Raw genomic sequence first — 19,279 nt, 5'->3', positions numbered from 1 at the left:
TCGTGAAAATATTTTTAAAAACAAGCAACAATCAAGTTAGAGAACCATGGACCTTTACAATGGTCCAGATGTTCTCTAAAATCAGTTTTCACAAATTTCTATTTTCAATTACTTAGGATTCAGAGCTTAATATAAAAACCTACTTTACAATATGCTTACTGGGCGGAGTGGCTCAGACATTTGAGGCGCTGGCCTTCTGATCCCAATGTGGCAGGTTTGATTCTGCCTCAGTCCGGTGGTATTTGAAGGTGCTCAAATATGTCAGCCTCGTGTCGGTAGATTTACTGCTATGTGAAAGAACTCCTGTGGGACTAATCTTTTACTTTATTTTCCCTCCAACGAGAAAATCTTGTGCTTGTGTAAATTCGCCAAACAATTTCTGTTACATGTGTGGGCAGTTCACTATAAAAATCAGCATTGGTCTTTGACAGAAAAAATAATAATTAAAAAGGTACCATATTTCTGTTATTTTGGCTGTTCTGTTGGTGATGAAGGTAAAGAGTGGGCTCCTCATGTGTGCTGCATAAGGTGTCATTCTAATCTTAATAACTGGATGGGCAGTGACAAAACTCACACTATGCTTTTCGCGGTGCCTACGGTTTGGTGCAAACCATGTAAATGACTTTTATTTTTGTCTAACAAAAATTGGGGGGACAATCAAAGAAAAGAAAATCCAATGTTGAATATCCTAATGTTTCCTCTGTAAGAAAACCCATTCCACATGGACCTGAGCTCCCAATTCCTATCCCAATTTCACGTTTAGAGGAATCTGCTTCAGTAAATGATCAAGTTGATGAGCCCATACCGTCCACTTCTTGTAATCCAGATTATAACCCAGAATGTTACTGGGCGATTTGGCTGTGCGATTAGGGGCGTGTGGCTGTGAGCTTGCGTCCAGGAGATAGTGGGTTCGAATCCCACTCTTGACAGCCCTGAAGATGGTTTTCCGTGGTTTCCCATTTTCACACCAGGCAAATGCTGGGGCTGTACCTTAATTATGGCCATGGCTGCTTCCTTCCAATTCCTAGGCTTTCCCTATCCCATTGTCGCCATAAGACCTATCTGTGTCTGTGCGATGTAAAGCCACTAGCAAAATAACCCAGAACCTGGAAATATCCCCTCCTGTTCAATCAGTCCAGACTAAATGACGTTTCGAGGGATATGAATCTCATAAAACAGCAGGCTGTGGTGCTGAGATCACGACTGCAACAATGGAATTTACTAGCTCCCAGCACCAGAATTTCATTTTGTTAGAAAGTGGCATGAACAGTTTTCCAGTTACTATGCTATGAACAATTTCCTTTGTTCATGTACAGATGTAGATGGTTTAATGAATGAGCTAAGGTTTCAATACATCCCAGAATGGAGATTGTTTATTGACTCTTCTAAGCTAAGCCTGAAATCTGTGATGCTCCACAATGGAAATACACGAATACCATTTGCACATTCAGTAGAAATGTCCGACTCATCGGTGGAATGGTCCGTGTACCAGCCTTCAGTTCAGAGCATCCTGGGTTCGATTCCCAGCTGGGTGCGGGATTTTAACCTTCATTGGTTCATTCCAGTGGCTCGGGGGGCTGGGTGTCTGTACTGTCCCCAACATCTCTGCAACTCACACCACACACATAACACTATCCTCCACCACAATATAACGCAGTTACCCACAAATGGCAGATGCCGCCCACCCTCACCGGCGGGTCTGCCTTACAAGGGCTGCACCTGGCTAGAAAAAGCCACACAAAATTATTATTCACTAGAAATGAAGGAAACATGTGAATGTGTTGACAGTTTTGTTAGATATGATCAATTATAACAAGTGCAGCTGACAAATGTGTGGAGATTTAAAGGTCATTGCTGTTTTATTAGTTTACAAGGGGGATTTTCAAAGTACTGTTGCTTTCTGTGCTTATGGGACAGTAGGGATACTGGATCACACTATTGCGTAAAAGAGTGCTCTCTAGGGGAAATTCTTGTGCCAGGACAACACAGTGTCAAGTATGTTCCATTAATAAAATGAACTAAAGTGTTGCTACCTCAACTGCATATCACAGTAAGCCTAATCAGTGGCTTTGTTAAGGCAATGGACAAGAATGGAGAAGCCTTTGTTTACCTCAGAAGCCAGTTTCCAAAACTCAGTGATGCAAAAGTAAAAGAAGGGATGTTTGTTGGCCACCAAATTTGGATGATTTTACAAGATAAGAACTTCAAAAGAAAGTTAAGTGCTAACGAAATAGTGCTTGAAAGGTATTTAGTGAAGTACCGAGTTGATTCCTCGGAAATAATAAAGTAGAAAATTACCAACAGATAGTTCAAGAACTCATTGACAATTACCAAAATCTAGGATGCAGGATGTCCCTAAAATTCACTTTCTCCATTCACACATGGATTTTTTCCTCAAGAATTTAGGAGCTCTGAGTGATGAACACGGAGAGAGAAAGGAGATTCAGCAGATGGAACAGAGGTACCAAGGTAGATGGGATCCCCACATTATAGGCGACTACCACTGTTTTTAGTTAGAAAATATGGTGGATGCTACAAAAGGAAGAAGTAAAACTGTAAGTGTTTAAATTACTGTCATATTTGTGATATACAGTATTTTATTATATCTGCATATTCCATAGTGCTGCCATTACAGGTACTCTTCGCATTTCATTCTGATGTTACTGTACTTAGTTTTAGATTTCATTTTCAAGTTTCTTACTGAGATTAAATCAGTTCAAAAAATGAAAAAAAATTAATAATAAATAATTTTATTTAATCGTCGTCGGCTGTAACTCGATCCGAGTATATATAACTTCTTTCTGCATAAAGTGAGCAGTTCAACTCAATTTATGAATGTGTTTGCGATGAGTAAACGGACCAATCTTGGCATAAAACATACACCCACACAAATCACACTGAATGGATGCAGGAGGGCGGGGTTGTAATTGATGGAGCTTTCTTGCTTGTCGCTTGACCTCTTGATGTCTGTGGCTTTCTCTTTCAAACAAGTTGACAGCGGTGAATGTAGTGTTCCGCCACAGTGAGCGGTCCACAGCACAACTTCCCATGTCTGTATATTTATACCAGTTGTCTTCATGATGTGTTTCAGCTGGTCCTTAAAACGCTTAAGAGGGGCTCCATGAGGTCTACTGCCAGAGCAAAGTTCACCGTAAAGAATTTGGCGGGGAAGCCTTGTATCACTCATGCGGTGAACATGGCATAACCATCTCAGTTGATGAGTGATGATTGTTGCCTCAATGCTATTTAGCTGTGCTTCGTCGAGAACTGCAATGTTGGTCACATAGTCCTCCCACTTGATATTCAAGATGTATCTCATTTTTTGTTGGTGGAAGCACTCAAGTTTTTTTTATATCACAGCGATAGCGTGTCCAAGTTTCACAACCATACAGTAGCGTGGAAATTACAACAGCTTTGTACACCATGAGTATGGTATGCAGTTTTAGGTCATTATTCATGAAAACTCTGTGCATTAACCGTCTGAATGCTGCATGAGCAGCCCCAAGATCTGAAAAGTGATCAGCCTGCTCCAGTGTCGTGTCTAAGATGGAGATACTTAACTCGGGAAGAGTTAATCCTGGCCCAGGTTGTGCAAGTACCTTCCTTTTTTTTTTTTTAAATTTTTAAATTTTTTTATTAATGGGAAGACCAAAGCGAACACATGCAGTTTTAAAGCAGTTGACTGACTGTTGTAGTTCTGCAGGTGTTAGAGCAGGAGATGTGGTGTCATCGGCATACTGCAGTTCTGTCACCCAGGTAACCAGAGTATATATTTGTGAATGAAGTCTAGCCAGATTGAAAAGTCCTCCATCAAAACGAAATTTAATGTCCATGCCTAAGTTGTTTGCAGATGATTCATACAGCATGGCAGCCATGTACAGTGCAAAGAGTGTAGGAGCAAGCACACAGCCTTGTTTCAATCCATGAGTGGTAGGGAACGAATCTGATACTGAGTTACCATGAAGAACCTGTCCAGACATGCCATCATGAAGAGCTTGAACCAATCCCACGTAACGTTCAGGACATCCTAAATGTCTCAATACTTTCCACATACTAGCAGATCTTGGTACTAAATCAAAGGCTTTTTCCAGATCATAGAAAACTAAATACAGAGGCTGCTGTTGCTCTCTGCATTTTTCTGGAGTTGTCTAGCACAGAAGATCATATCTGCTGTGCCTCTGGAGGTTCAGAAACCACATTGAGACTCAGGCAAAACACTCTCTGAGATAATTTGGAGCCGGTTTAATAGAATTCTTGCGAGAATTTTATCTGCAATTGACAAAAGCGATATACCACGGTAGTTCCCACATACACTACAGTGTGCGGTTAGGAGTGCACAGCTGTGAGCTCGAATCCGGGAGATAGTGGGTTTGAATCCTACTGTCGTCAGCCCTGAAGATGGTTTCCCGTGGTTTCCCATTTTCACACCAGGCAAATGCTGGGCTGTACCTTAATTAAGGCCACGGCCACTTCCTTCCCATTCCTAGCCCTTTCCCCTCCCATCATCGCCATAAGACCTAGCCGTGTCGGTGTGACATAAAGCAAAATAGCAAAAAAAAAAAAAAAAAACACACTACGATCACCTTTCTTGAAGATAGTGATGATGGTAGCATTCTTCGAGTCATCAGGTTGTTCTCAAGTTTCCCTAATCAAGTGGATGAATGTGAAAAGTCCAGTCTTCAAGGGCATACCTCCATTTTGTATCAGTTCCAGAGGGATGTTACATAGACCAGAAGCCTTTCTTGGTTTTAGTTGATTGAGTGCTTTGGTGAAGCGTCTGTATGTGGGTGGAACTGTCATCCATGGTTGTTGGGGCTGGTGAGGGACATTACGAAGAAAGTCCTCAGCGACATTGGAGGCACGATTTAGAAGCACAGAGAAATGTTACTTCCAACGCTTTCAAATTTCTCCATTATCAGTTAAAATGATGGAGTTGTCAGCAGCCTTCAGTGACCCTGATGAAGATCAAATTGGATAATATATCTCCTTTATGCCAGCATAGAAGTTTTTCAGGTCACGGGCATCAGATATTCCTTGCAGTTCTTCAGCTTTTTGTTGCCACCAGTTATTCTTGATTTCCCTAATTTGTGCCTGGCATTTTCCTTTAAGTTCTAAGAAATGTGATTTCTTCACATTGGAAGACGGATCTTGAAGATTGGATAGATAGACTCCCGTTTGGCATTGATCAGACACTTAATTTCTTCATTATTTTCATCAAACCAGTCTTGTCTTTTTTTCCTCACAAAACCAATTGTTTCCTCAGCTGACTCAGTGATGACCTTCCGAAGCGTGGCCCCTCCCTGAAATGTACTATCACTGCATTTCTGTAATCTGTAGCAATGGATTCAATTTGAAGTGTAGAAGTATCAAATTTCTTTCTGGGCAGGTTGTGGATTGATCTTTTTGGTTTGCAATTGAGATTCTCAACCGGCAAAAATGGAGCTTATGATCTGTCCAGTAGTCATCGATGTTTCTTGCAGTCCTTGTAACAAGGACATCTTTTTTATCACATTGCCTGTTGATATAGTCAAGGATGTGCCAGTGCGTTGAGCGAGGATGCATACAAGTGGTCTTGTAGTGATTAGGCAGGCAGAACTGAGTATTAGTAATAATGAGTTCATGTTCAGCCCATAAACCAAGGAGCAGTAGACCATAGCCATTACAGTTGCCAAGTCCATGTTTTCCCATCGCATTGCCCCATAATTCGTGACCTTTACAAACTCTGGCATTGAAATCTTCAAGTAGTAAGAGCTTGTCTCTTGGTGGTACTTAGGTGATGGTAGTGCTCAGCAGGTTGTAGAATTGGTCATTAGCTTCTACATCAGTATCCAAGGTGGGAGCATATGCGGAGATGATTGTCATAGATTTAGCTCCAGAGAGTGGAATTCGGAGAGTCATAATTCTTTTGCTGACAGCAGTTTGAGTTAGCTGATAATCATTTACCATTGCGGTCTTCACAGTGAATCCAATACCATGAATGTGGTGTTCTCCCTCATCTTTTCCCTTCCAGAAGGTTGTGTAACTTGAGCTGCACTCTGTAAGTTTACCTTCGCAGAGAGTCTGGTTTGACTTAAGGCAGCAATATCAATGTTTATTCTTCCAAGCTCATGGGTGACAAGCGCTGTTCTTCCCTCAGGTCTGTTATTGTCTTTCAAATCATGTAGGGTTCGCACATTTCAAGTTCTTATAATCAAAGTTTTGGTATTCTTCGTTTTTCGACCGCATAAGGGGTGACCCGCTGGATGCGGCCACAGAGCCGGCTGAGAGTGTGACTACCAATGTTTAGCCCACATTTTATAGGGCCTTCCCCATTCAGATTGGGCAGCAGTGATCCTAAATAGGCCTCCCCAGACACAGATGCAGGACCAAAAATTGAGTAGTCATGGGGTCTCAGGAAGACTACCATTACACATCTGCTGTCAATGTGCAGGTCTGAACTAGAGGCTTCCAGTTTCACCTGAAAACCTGCCTCCACCATCCTCATCCCATCGCCGTTGGACTTGAGTTGAAGGGGGTGACAATAGGAAAAAGTGCCACAAGCTGGATTTTGTTTAAGGTGGATCGCAGCTAGCAAGGAAGTGACCCACACATTATGATCTCGGAACTATACCCTGCAGCACAAATGAAATGCGATGTTAATTTTATAGTACCACGACTGCAACGGACTGCTGCAGACTCGAAATACCATTGACGTGCGCGTTCATAGTCAGTCCGTTCAGCATAACCTCATTCCCCTCCACTATCATTGAGAACCAGAAAAAGGAGGTTTCTCCGTCCATTTTGCTGTTGGGCCAAAAACACAGATGATGTGTTCCAGTGTCATTCCCTACACTGAGGGTACCATCACCCCACCCAAAGGGGCTTATTTGCCCGAAGCCGTTGGCCCCTATGGGGGTTCGAGTTGTTTACCGCCACTCAACACTCGGAGTTAGCAATTTTTACAACTGGTTGCCAAGCCATTCCCATTCCAGACTTGACACCAGACAATGGTGGAGTTGGAGTTAATTTAATAAATTGGAAATAAAGATATTTTATGACCAGAAGAAGTATAACATAGTGAAATATTTTGTTAATTTTGCCAGAATCAGGCTTAATTCTGTGTCACAAAAACGTTACATGTTACGGAGATTTTAGTATCATTTTTGAATTTAGGAGGTTCGATTTAGTTGAAATGACTACTTTTTGTGCATGTGGCAGAGAAAGAGTCGAAATTTGTTGACTAGTGTTTTCTTTATCACCTGTTCTGTATAAATATTGAAAGGGGGAGGGGATAAACTGCAACCATGCCTCACTCTTGTCTCGATTACTGCTGCTTTTTCAAAGCCCTCGATTCTTATCTCTGCAGACTCATTTTATACAGATTGTAGATAATTCTTCTTACTCGGTATCTGGTCCTGATCACCTTCGTAATCTCAAATGGCTTGGTCCAATCATCATTATGGTATGTCTTTTCTAGATCTATGAATATCGTGTACGTAGGCTTGTCTTTCTTAATTCAGTCCTCTAAGATCAGACGTGAAGTCAAGATTGCTTCACGTATTCCTACATTTTTTCTGAAGCCAAACTGATCTGCTCCCAAATCAGCTTCAGCTTGTTTTTCCATTCTTCTGTAAATATTATTTGTTAAAATGTTGCATGTGTGAGATAGTAAACTAATGGTGCAGTAGTTTTCACAGTTGCCAGCACCTGATTTCTTGGGAATGGGTATAACAACATTCTGTTTAAAATCGGATGGCACTTCTCCCATATCATACATCTTACGCACTAAATTACCTCCCCATGCTGGTTTCTCTTAAGGCAGTCGGTAGTTCTGAGGGTATGTCATCAATTCCAGATGCCTTATTCCTATTTAGGTCTCTCGGAGCTCTGTCAAATTCTGACCTCATCCCCCATTTCATGAACATCAACAACCTCTTCTTGTTCCAAACCATAGCATCTACTTCTTTCCCTTGATACAATTGTTTAATATGTTTCTGCCATCTTTCTGCCTTGTCTTCCTTCCCTAGAAGTGGTTTTCCATCTGAACTCTTAATATTCATACACCTAGTTTTCCTTTCTCCAAAGATTTCCTTGATTCTCCTGTATGCAGCATCTACCTTTGCTACAACCATGTAATCTTCAACATCCTTGCACTTTCTCTTTCAGCCATTCTTCCTTAGCTGACCTGCACTTTATATCTACTTCATTCTTTAATCGCTCTCCTCATTTTTTTACATTCTTATATTTTTGCCCTTCGTCAATCAGGTCTAATATCTCCTGAGTTATCCACTGATTCTTACTTGATCTTCTCTTTCTTCCTAACTTTTTTTTTCAACAGCCCTACTGATCTCATTGTTCATGACTGTCCACTTTTCATTTAGTCCTCGTGCAACATGTTCCTTGAAACAATCCCACACACTCTTTTATTTCAATTTATGTAGATCCCATCTTCTTGCAGTCCTTATTTCTTCAATATCTTCAACTTCAGATGACATTTCGTGACCAGCAAGTTGTAATCAGAGTCCACGTCAGCTCCTAGGAATGTCTTACATTCTAACACCTAGGTCCGAATCTCTGCCTAATTATAATGAAGTCATTTTAATACCTTCTAGTGTCTCCAGGTCTCGTCCACATATACAGTTATCGTTTGTGGATTTTAAACTAAGTATTAGCAAGAACTAAATTATGACCAGTGCAGAATTTAACTATCCTACTTCTCGTTCATTTCTTTATCCCAGCCTGAATTCTCGTTCCGCATTATCTTCTCTTCCTTTGGCTTACCATTGCATTCCATTCTCCCATCACAATTGGATTCTCATCTTCTTTTACATATTGTATTAAATCTTTTATCCCTTTATATATTCTTGTGATTTCTTCATCATCTGCTGAACTAGTAGGCATATAGACTTGCACTGTTGTGATGGGCATTGGCTTGGTGTCTGTCTTGACAACAATAATTTGCCACCGAGGTAGACACCTCATTTGCAAATAAAGAGATTTTGATTTAATTCGTTCATTATGCTGGTTGCAGTAGCTTACCAGCTGCCATATTTTCTTATTTATTATTAAACAAACTCCTGCATATCCGATGTTTGAATTTGTGTTGATAATTCTGTAGTTGCCTGACAAAAATCCTGCTCTTCCTGCCAAAGTACTTACACCAACTCCATTTAATTTTAGTTTATCCATTTCCCTTTTCAGATACTCTATTAACCTAGCACAATGATTCAAACCTCTAACATTCCATGTTCGCACTCTCAGAATGTCTATTCATCTTCCTTATGATTACCCCTCACATGTAGTCCCCACCTGGAGATCCGAATTGGGGGACTATTTTATCTTTGGAATATTTTACCGGGGAGGAAGCAATCATCTGCATCATTCATTCACACAGAGAGCTGCATGTCCTTGAGAGTCAGTTATGGCTGTAGTTTCCTGTTGCTTTCAGCCATGTAGCAGTATCAACACAGCTAAGACATGTTAAATATTTTTACAAGGCCATATTAGTCAATCATTCATACTGCTGCCCTTGCAACTTCCAAAAGGCTGCTCCCCCCCCTTCTAGTCCAGCCCCGCAGTGTAGGGGGCAATGCGTCCGCTTGTCACCCGGCGGACGTGGGTTCGATTCCCGGTCGGGTCAGGGGATTTTAATTGTAAATGATGAATATCCCTGGCCTGGGGACTGGGTGTTTGTGTTGTCCTTAATGCTCCTTTCCTCACATTCAACATTACACTTCCGCAATTCCAATTACACACAGGTTCATATCATATGGTGCAAGTAGGGGCAAAGGATCTCTATAGGTCGACGCCCTAAACAAATAGCATTTTTGAAGAGAAAAAAAAAAACCCTTCTATGAACTATTAGTTATTCTGGTGTCTTGACAGAGGCACGTACGATATGGTTGCACCTACAATTCAGCTATCTGCTTCTTTGGGACGCTAAAGCCTCCCCACTGCAACATCACCACATTGTTCACAGAGGAGGAAAAATGGAAATTCCTGTGCAGGATAACCCTGCATTTACATTGCCAGAATTTACGTTTTCCCACAATTTAAAATATTTCATCATGGTCATGTCAGTTTTCCTATGTTCAACAGTGTCATCCGGACTATAAATCTCAGTTAGTTTTGTCTTAATTGGATGTAAATATTGTAGTGTTGGCTAGGAGGATAATCAACATAATTTTGTACAATTTTGTAGGAACCCCACTTATGAATGAATGAAATTTTGAATATCCTGCTTTTTGCACCTTGTAGATCAGCGAACATATACGGAAGGTGGTGACTTAAAAAAAGCTTGGGAATGAATCAAGTGCCCTTGTGGTGACCTTAACTGTCACTAGGCCACGCCAATCAGGCGATTGCTATCAAAATGGAGGAGAACTGTACGGAAGGCAGGTTCAGGACCAAGCTGCATGCCATGCAGTGGCTAGTTATCACTTAGCTTCTGTTTATCAGCTGCTTGCATCTTCACTGTATTGTTGCTCTCGCAATCTATCCTGGTGAAGTGCATTTTGCTGCATTGCCAAACAAGCTGTTTTCTTGTTTCTAATAAATTTGAGCAATGTTTTCCTTGTTCATAAAGTGACCAAAAGAGGGGAAGAACTTGTTCTTCAGTGGGGAAGTAGTTACAAATCCTCGAGCAGGTAGATCATGGAGGACCATGTATTGAATTCACAAAAGCCTCAGGGTTTTCATTTTCGATGCTAAAATTTATAGACATAATGATGTAAGCAGTGAATGGAAGTGGAACAAATTGTAAGCATGAAAGTATGCAATATACAGGGTGAACTTTAATAAAACCGACAAACTGCAGGGACTGATTCCTGACTGGAAATGGAGGAAAAAATATCCTATGAACATGTGTCCGCAAATGGACGGTGTGCGTCCAACGACAACAAATAGTCCCGGAACACAGTACATAGCTGAATCGCATCCACGTCACAGCAGATGTTCAAACTGGCCTCCATGGGCTGCAATGCATGCGTTCAGACGACATATCATGGATTGCCTCACTCTTTTGCACGTTCCAGCCTCTCGCCGAATAGCATCACAGGCATCGTGAACACGCTGCTGAAGGGTCTGCACATCAGGAACTGGTTCAGCATACACAACGCTTTTCAGATGTCCCCAGACGTAAAAAAACGGGGGATTTAAGTCCGGTGATCTAGGAGGCCAGGCAACAAGGCCTCTGTGTCCTATCCAACGCCTGGGGAAGATGTTGTTGAGGTGTTGGCGAACTGTAATGTGGAAGTGCAGTGGTGCTCCATCATACAGAAACCACATAACCTGTCTTATTGCCAAAGTTACATTCTCAAGCAATCCAGGCAGAGTATCCTGCAGGAAGTCCAGGTACATTCCTCCGTTGAGGCGTTGTGGAATAATAACTGGTCGATGTGGTGGTCGCCAAGAATCCCTGTCCAAACATTGATGCTGAACCGATGCTGGTGAGACACTTCAACCATTCCCCGGGGATTTTCTGTAGCCCACAGATGAAGATTATGCAGATTGACGATGCCATTTCTGGTAAAGGTTGCTTCATCGGTAAAGAGGACTGATGATGGAAATCCCATAACTGTGATGGCCTGGTGAAAAAACCATTGACAAAATACTTCCCATAGAGGGAAATTCGCTGCTGATAATCCTTGCTCTCATTGCAGGTGATAGGGATAATAGCGGTTGTCATGCAGGATACACATAATCTTAGTCTGGCTTACACCATGTTGGCGGGCCACTTGCCTGGAGCTTGTACTAGGTTCGTCTCAATGTTCTGTAGAACCTGTTCCTCCACATCTGGTGTACGCACAGTCCGCCGCCTCCCTGCATGTTTGTCTGTCTGAAAGGACCCATGATCACACAAACGCCCAAAAAGGGCTTGAAATGTTGTGTGGTGTGGTTGGTGTCTGTGAGGGTACTTGTTTTGGTATAGCCGTGCTGCCTCTCGACAGTTTCCATTGGCTTGGCCGTACACAAACACGATCTCGGCTTGTTCCCGACATGAATACTGGACCATTCTGCTTCCGACAGTATGCTGCTTCAATCACACTATCTTCAACAGAAGAAAAACACTGCAAGTAGTCAGAGAAAATTTCATTCATCAGTGCCATCTACCGTCGCAACAATGCATTTCCGGACACATGTTCATAGGACATTTTTTCCTCCATTTCCAGTCAGGAATAAGTCCCTGCAGTTTGTCGGTTTTATTAAAGTTCACCCTGTATAGCAAATATGGAGAGCTGGAGTATATAATGAAGAACTGGTTCTAGGCTACATGTGTTTTCAACATTCCGGTCAATAGTGTGTTGTATGACGAAGCTAAGAAAGTGGCCAATAGGTTCAGCACTGAGAACTTCTCGGCATCAAATGGATGGATTCAAAAAACTGTGTGGGGCGAGTCCAGTGCTGTTAATGATGAAAGTGTCCATGATTGACAAGAGGGTAGTTTTGAAGGAACTAAAGAAGCTGTATGCACCAAGGAACATTTTTTTAACATTATTGAAACTGGTTGTTTTTTCATTGTCCTTCTCAGTAAAATCTTGGCTTTCAGAGGGTGAAAGTGCCATGGAGGGAAATATAATAAACTGTGCCCTACTGTGAAGTTAAGTGGAGCTGACGATGGTTCTGGAAAGCTTTGCCACTTGGTAATTGGTAAATCAAAGAGGCCACGTTGCTTTAAAAATGTGAAGACCTTACCCACTAGTTATGATGCTGATCAACTAGTCAGGTATCTGTTATTCAATTGCTTATCAGTGTATAAATCCAGACATTAGGTAAGAAAATAATTGTTACAGTTTAGCCAAAATATTGTCACTAATAAGTGGTATTTAAGAAATCGAGTCCATGCATATTTGTGAAGGAATACCCAGAAGAATAATCAAATTTGTGCTGACCAGAAAATTGTATCTCTGCATCATACACATGGAGATATGAAGAGGAATTAAACATTCATATCTCTTATCCTGTCGGCGTGGAGAGCCCAGCAGTGCTCGACATGTAGTGAGAATTGCACGTGGTGGAGTGATGAGCCCTGCTTGCACGGTACACGTGTGTAGTGTTCCGCTATCTAGCGGTTACGATCAAAGCCGTTTGTGTCTTAACTCATTTCTCCTTGAAGTGGAAGGTTTGAGCTATCGAATGATATACCTTGATTCCTATTTCAATAGTGTTTTATTCACTGAAGCTCAAGTGATATTCCAAGGAATGTTTATCTCTGCCACCAGGGGCAACCACTCCATTTGTTTGCTATCTATCTTCTACTATGCACACTTCTTGCATTATACCCTTCTTTCCTCTCAGGGAAGAACCAGACTGTCAACATAATTTTTTCCAAATTTTTTTTTCCCCCCGTATCACCTTTTGCCTCGCATTCCTTCTTTCATGAGTGGAGATGGCTTCTGCAATTAATTGCCGGTTATTGAGCGTGAAAATAGTAGATGTTTTAGGAGAACAGTTGAGTGATTCTGACTGAAGTTTGTTAAATTCATACAGTGATTTGAGTGATGTGGATGACAATGCTGTACGCAAAGTCCTGAGTTACAGTGCACAGAATGGCAATGTGCGTGTAACAACTACTACATTTCGATGGGAGAACATGTCTAATTACATGGAACAAATAGAACAGTTTGTAGGAAAAATGATACCTCAGAACAAAACACGTTTCCTTATGGTGTGAAAGGAGTTTCTGCATTGAGGGATGATTCAAGCCGTTCCACACCAAACTCAACTATTAAGATAAGATAGCATCACATTTTCTAAAAGAATAATTTTTTAAACATTCATGTGATAGCATTGTTGAAACACGTAAAATAGAACCAAAGTTATGCTGCTTTGAACAAAGTCTTGCACAAATCTAAGAAAAATTTAATATCACACTTAGAACTCCTCCCACAGCACAGAGATAAACAGGCAGGGGATTAACCCCTCAGCAATTTGGACCATTTAAATGCAAAACTACCCAGTGGATGGAGGTGATTCAGGTGCGAGCACTATGAAAATGCAGCAATGCCTTCATACTAAAAAATGTAATATTTTCAATTCTTTACAGTGGAGACCCCAAAGAACCATTGATTTTATAGTATTATTTTTACTTAAGCTAACGGAGAAGAGACTTGTAATATTTTAGACAGATTGCATGGATTGTTTCAGGTTACAATGAAAACCAATGTTATTGTTGCCTTAGAAACATTGTATAGAAGAGCTGAAGACAATAGTTCAAAGATTCATTTAATGCAGATCCTCAGTTAATGAGGCTATTTGTTCAAGAAAAAGAGGATGTATATTTTGAGGTGTGTGCATTCTCATTTCCTCTGTGATGTGTCATATCAAACCTCTCGTAGTGAAGATAAGCATAATTTTATCTTGCTAGTTCAGTTTTGTGTGATACAGTTGCACTCTTGTTATTTCTGAATTTATTCATAAGTTATGAGTTTCGTTATGGTCCGTATTGACAACTGCTCACTATCAAAGGGTAGAGAAGGGTCCACCTATTTAATATCATAAGCTTGTATATTGTCTTATAAAACTGGGACTAGTTTCGACCCCATATATATTGGGGTCATCTTCAGCCACGCTACAGTTGGAAGACATATGCACGCACATAACCAATAATAAATTAAACACTTTGGTAGGCCACAATTTACACTCTTAATTTTAAAAACATTGATGAAGTTTGAACAACACATCCAAACTTGAAATTAAATGACACATCAAAGCTGCTGTGGTTGATGCTGAACTATGTCGTTGATCCTAAAGCAGCCAAATGTTCTTGAGTTGATCTGTGGGAGTTGGCTTCCCTATCTGTATAGACGAGTAATTTGATTTATAATTTATATTTGTTCAATGTAATATGGGTAATGACTTTTATGTAGCTTGAAGGGGAACATTCATTATTTGAATAGGTATTCCTTTCCGTCAGATGTAGTGATCTGTTGTTTATTGACAAGGCAAAAACAGGTGCACACATATGGGAGGAGATAGAAGAGAAGCTGTTGGAGCTGGGAGTATATCATGAATATATCAAGATAATAATCTTTGTGATCGATGAAGAAGCAAATATTGTTAAAGCTCTTGAGGTCTACCACCATTATCCATGTAATGCGTACAGTCCGCACAGAGTGCTTCAACATGTTTTCTGAGACAAATTCAAGACGGAAGAATTGCCACCATATCAGATGACCATCGGTGCCGCCAAACACATAAAGCCTCGTTCTTTTTGGAATAGCATGATGATGCAGGTGAGAAACTATCTTCAAATGTAAAGTTGATATTTATTTATTAAAGGATCAACTTACTGATGATGATCCCATTGCATGGTGGAGAAATAACCTCACAGAATATCAGACTTACTCTGCTAGCAAACGAAAATGTTGCCTATTCCAGCCTCCAATGTGGCAAGTGAAAGAAAGTTCAGTTCTGCAATCTAATTAGTAACAAAACAAGCTTGCTTAACCCAGACCGAGTTTGATACTTTCTTGATTCATTCTGTACTAAAACGAACAAAATATTAATGGTGAATATTTATGACAATGTGAAAGACTCAACAAGTTAATATTCTGTGTCTACTAATGTGACAAGTTGATCTCAGAGTGTTTATAGTAAGTTAGGTTTTTAATTAATTACTTCCAACTGAAAAGATCCATGCATATTTCGCTATAATATGTGTATGTATCCAAAATTTTATAGGCAGCAACTCCTCTTTCCTCACTCCTTTCAAGCTTGTTCATCATAACAAGAGCCTTATCACGTTTCAAGGTCACTATAGCTGCTAACACAACAGTGTGCTGCCATCTGTTGGCACATGACAGAGCTAGTCTGGAAACTTTTTGATCCGACCTTGTATATATCAAATGACAGGTTGGGACATCCTCTTTTGAGTGACATACAGTAGATATAAATAGTTTCCTTATGGTTTGAAAGATACCGCCAGGAACTAAGTTGTGCACAAAGCTCATATTGAGAGAGAAAAAAAATTCAAGGTAAAAAGAGAAAGAAAAGACATGCTAGAAAGTTAAGGTATAAATAATTCTCACTTATATGTAGAAATATAGCTAAAAAAACATCAGCTTCAAAGACAAACTTATCTCTGCTACAGGTAAGAATAATACAATCAGACTGTACCCAAATGACAGAAGTAGAGCTCAGACTTCTTTGCTAGATAAATGATCTTCTCACTAAGACATGAATATTCCAAAAAAGCATTTTTAATGTTATTAAATTTTTAAAGCTATAATGTATCTGTAACTCCGAAACTCGTCACGTGAGAGCAGTATAAATTTCCCACCCTGTATAGGCTTAAACAGTGGTGTGGAAGTCTGCGACTAGAGAACAAATTGAGATCCGTAGGTCAGCACTGAGGGGTTAAAGGGGTTACTGTAACTGAGTAGGCATGGTGCACCTGTGTATTTCTTCAGAAGAATTTTTTTTTTTTTTTTTTTTTTTTTTTTTGGTACAGAACCCTGCTAAACTGATTCTGTTTTCTTTTCTTTATTAATGGTAAAGCATCTCTAAAATCTGTATAAAAAATTAAGTATCAGTGCGGGTGTTTTTTGCTCTCTCTCTCTCTCTCTCTCTCTTTTTTGCTGTGACATTCTCCAATCATACGTATTATAACATTTTCATCTTGAATGTTTTGAAACATGACTTGAACTATGCTTTTATATCAGTATTGTTAATGTTACAAAAATTCATGAAAATGACTGCTTTTTAAGATTACAGGGAGAGTTGAAACACCATTGAAAGTATCACTGTCACGTCAGCAGTATGAGCAACTCCTGGACTCACTGGACAGTTTGATGGCAAAAAGGCATTTGGAAGATGTTGCTCCTCCAACAGTTCGCCGATTGGGTAATATAGAGGAAGAGGAGGAAGTGGCAACTGAAATCCATACTGGTGTGTCTACATTAAATATGGATCCAGCATTACGTGCCAAGATGAGGAATGTTGCAACAGGAAAGCAACGCCATGATGGCCATCACATCCTTGTACTTAGAGGTATCATACTTATTAAGAGAGTTAGGTTTGTATGAATTCAAGAAGGTGATTTCTCTCCATTTAATCACTTTGTCCTTTGTTACAGTACTCTTCGACCTCCCAGTCTTTACCGTGGAGCTAAAAGGAGATATGGGTTCAGGAGAACGAGGCTTAGTAGACCTCTCATTTCAGGATTTTAGTGTGAAGTATGATCATATAGAGAACAAGGAAACAACCATACAGGTATGTTACATATCTTTGATTAAGGAAATGTTATATGTAGATATACCTATTGCTTTCAAGTATGTTTTAAGGTTTGGGCTTCACTTGGTTAACACTCATATCAAAGCCCAATATATATGTTCTGTATACCATAAAATCTGAGACACTTCAGAGGTAACCCCAATATTATTGGAATACCACTGATGGAATAGGGTGCAAGTATCTTCACAGGTTTAATGTTTTAACTAGGATGGTAATTTATGACTGTTGCCTAGGACATTTGGGTCTCTTCTTGTTGACAGGCTTTAGCAATGATTTTGTTACTGCCACATGTCCCTGCAGACTGACGTCTGAAAAATCTTTATTGTCTGAAAAGACATAGTCATCTTGTTAATTGCTAATTGTTCAGTTTGTATTTGTGATGTAGTTTTACTATTCCATTTTATTGGCAATTCTAATGAATTTATCATCACTTTCTGTAGTTTAGCAGGGCAGATCTAGTTGTGGTAGGTCTCGGTTGCTCTGTTTATTAGTTAGGTGGGCAATAGTGTATTGCACCTGCACTCCCCTATTACTTGATTTATTGCCTTTAGCTCCCACTGGAACATTGGGCATCCATGAGGTTGTAAAGTTGTGCCATCTCACTCTATCGTTTGCAGTCTTCTCTACATCTCTCTAACCCTTGCTTTGTTCTTCACCATCATCCTCCATGAACTCATTCGACTGTTTAGGCTTTCCACCTGAGGATTTCAATCAGGTACTTGCTTCTCAGAGGGATTCTCTGCTTTCTTAAGTGTGTGTGCCATCCACTTCCTTCTTTTTATTTGATTTTATGATATGTTCTTCCGAAACTCTTGTCCATTGTTCTTCTGGCCATTATATATTTAACCTGGGAGGAAGCACGTTGCTGTCTTTTGGACTGCAGCAGTATTTGTTTCTTTACCAGTTGTTAAGTGATTGTTGTATGGCTCCCTCACCCGAATCATATCCTACTAGGAGGTATTGGGTAGTGCAAACAGCATTGTTGATCCCTCACTCGTGATTGTGTTAATGCGGTGATTGAAAGTGTATATTAGCACAGCTTTCGGCCTGCACACCCTGCGGCATACTGAGTTTCTAATATTTATTTTACTGCTTACTCCTGTATTTTTGCTGTTTTGTTCAGTTAGCGGATTGTACGAGGGTCGAGTCATAAGTCATGGCAACTATTTTTTTTCTCGCGAACAGGAGACAATACGGAAAATCTAAGATATGCATTTGGAAATAAAGGTCTTGTACTTATGCATAGTGCTTGAAGACAAATTCTGACTTCAGGAGATTTTCGTAGGAAAGTGACAGAACACACGCCATTGGAAAACATTGTTTTATTATGGTATAGATAGCAAATATACAAGATAACATACAAAGGACAGGTGTCTCCACTGGTTACAGACCTTTGAAATAATCACCCAAGGTTTCCACTGTGCGTTGCCAGCAGTGGGGCAGGCGATGAATACCATTCGCTGTATGCGTATCGCTAACGTGTGACACCTCTCTCCGAAATGTTGTTACGATGTCCTCTTTGTTAGCAAACTATTGTCCATGTAATGGCTTCTTGACTTTGGGGATTAAATCTTGGTCACATAACTAATGCTTCCCGCTGCTGTGCATGGCATTGGCATGCATTTCTGCTGCGGAGAACTGCTATTTTAATACACGATCGTTGCTCTTGCTTGTTGACTTCCATTTTGTGACGCTCTCACTCACACACTGAACTTGGGGGCATGCTTAGACCCACACTGTTGTTTTTTCATACACCATCTAGTGCCATCATACGCAAGTACATACCGCACGTTTCCAAATGCATATCTTAGATTTTCCATGTTGTCTTCTCTTCGCGAGAAGAAAATAGTTGCTATGACTTATGGCTCGACCTGCGTATTTCTGACTTCATAATGGACCAGAAAAACGGGAAAGAATCAATAAACTTCTTGAGAGCAATTGATGAGAGAAAGTAGACGAGCTGCTCGATTAAGTGGTATGTTCCGAGCTGTCAGTGGACAGATGGCGTGGGAGGACATCAGTAGACGAATAAGTTTCAGTGGTGTCTTTAAAAGTAGGAAAGATCACA

General features: G+C 40.4%; 1 protein-coding gene across 1 annotated transcript in view; it reads left to right on the top strand.

The window, feature by feature from the left end:
- The window catches only part of Vps13D (vacuolar protein sorting 13D), an 866,734-nt gene that overhangs the window by 327,924 nt on the left and 519,531 nt on the right, over positions 1-19,279 (top strand). The window contains 2 exon segments of the mRNA XM_068226303.1: positions 16,686-16,968; positions 17,054-17,190. Coding sequence (XP_068082404.1) covers positions 16,686-16,968; positions 17,054-17,190 — 420 coding nt within the window.

Source organism: Anabrus simplex, chromosome 2 (assembly GCF_040414725.1).
Source record: "Anabrus simplex isolate iqAnaSimp1 chromosome 2, ASM4041472v1, whole genome shotgun sequence".
NCBI classification, from domain to species: domain Eukaryota; kingdom Metazoa; phylum Arthropoda; class Insecta; order Orthoptera; family Tettigoniidae; genus Anabrus; species Anabrus simplex.
Note: the sequence above shows the minus strand (reverse complement) of the source record. Positions and strands in the feature narration are given on the sequence as shown.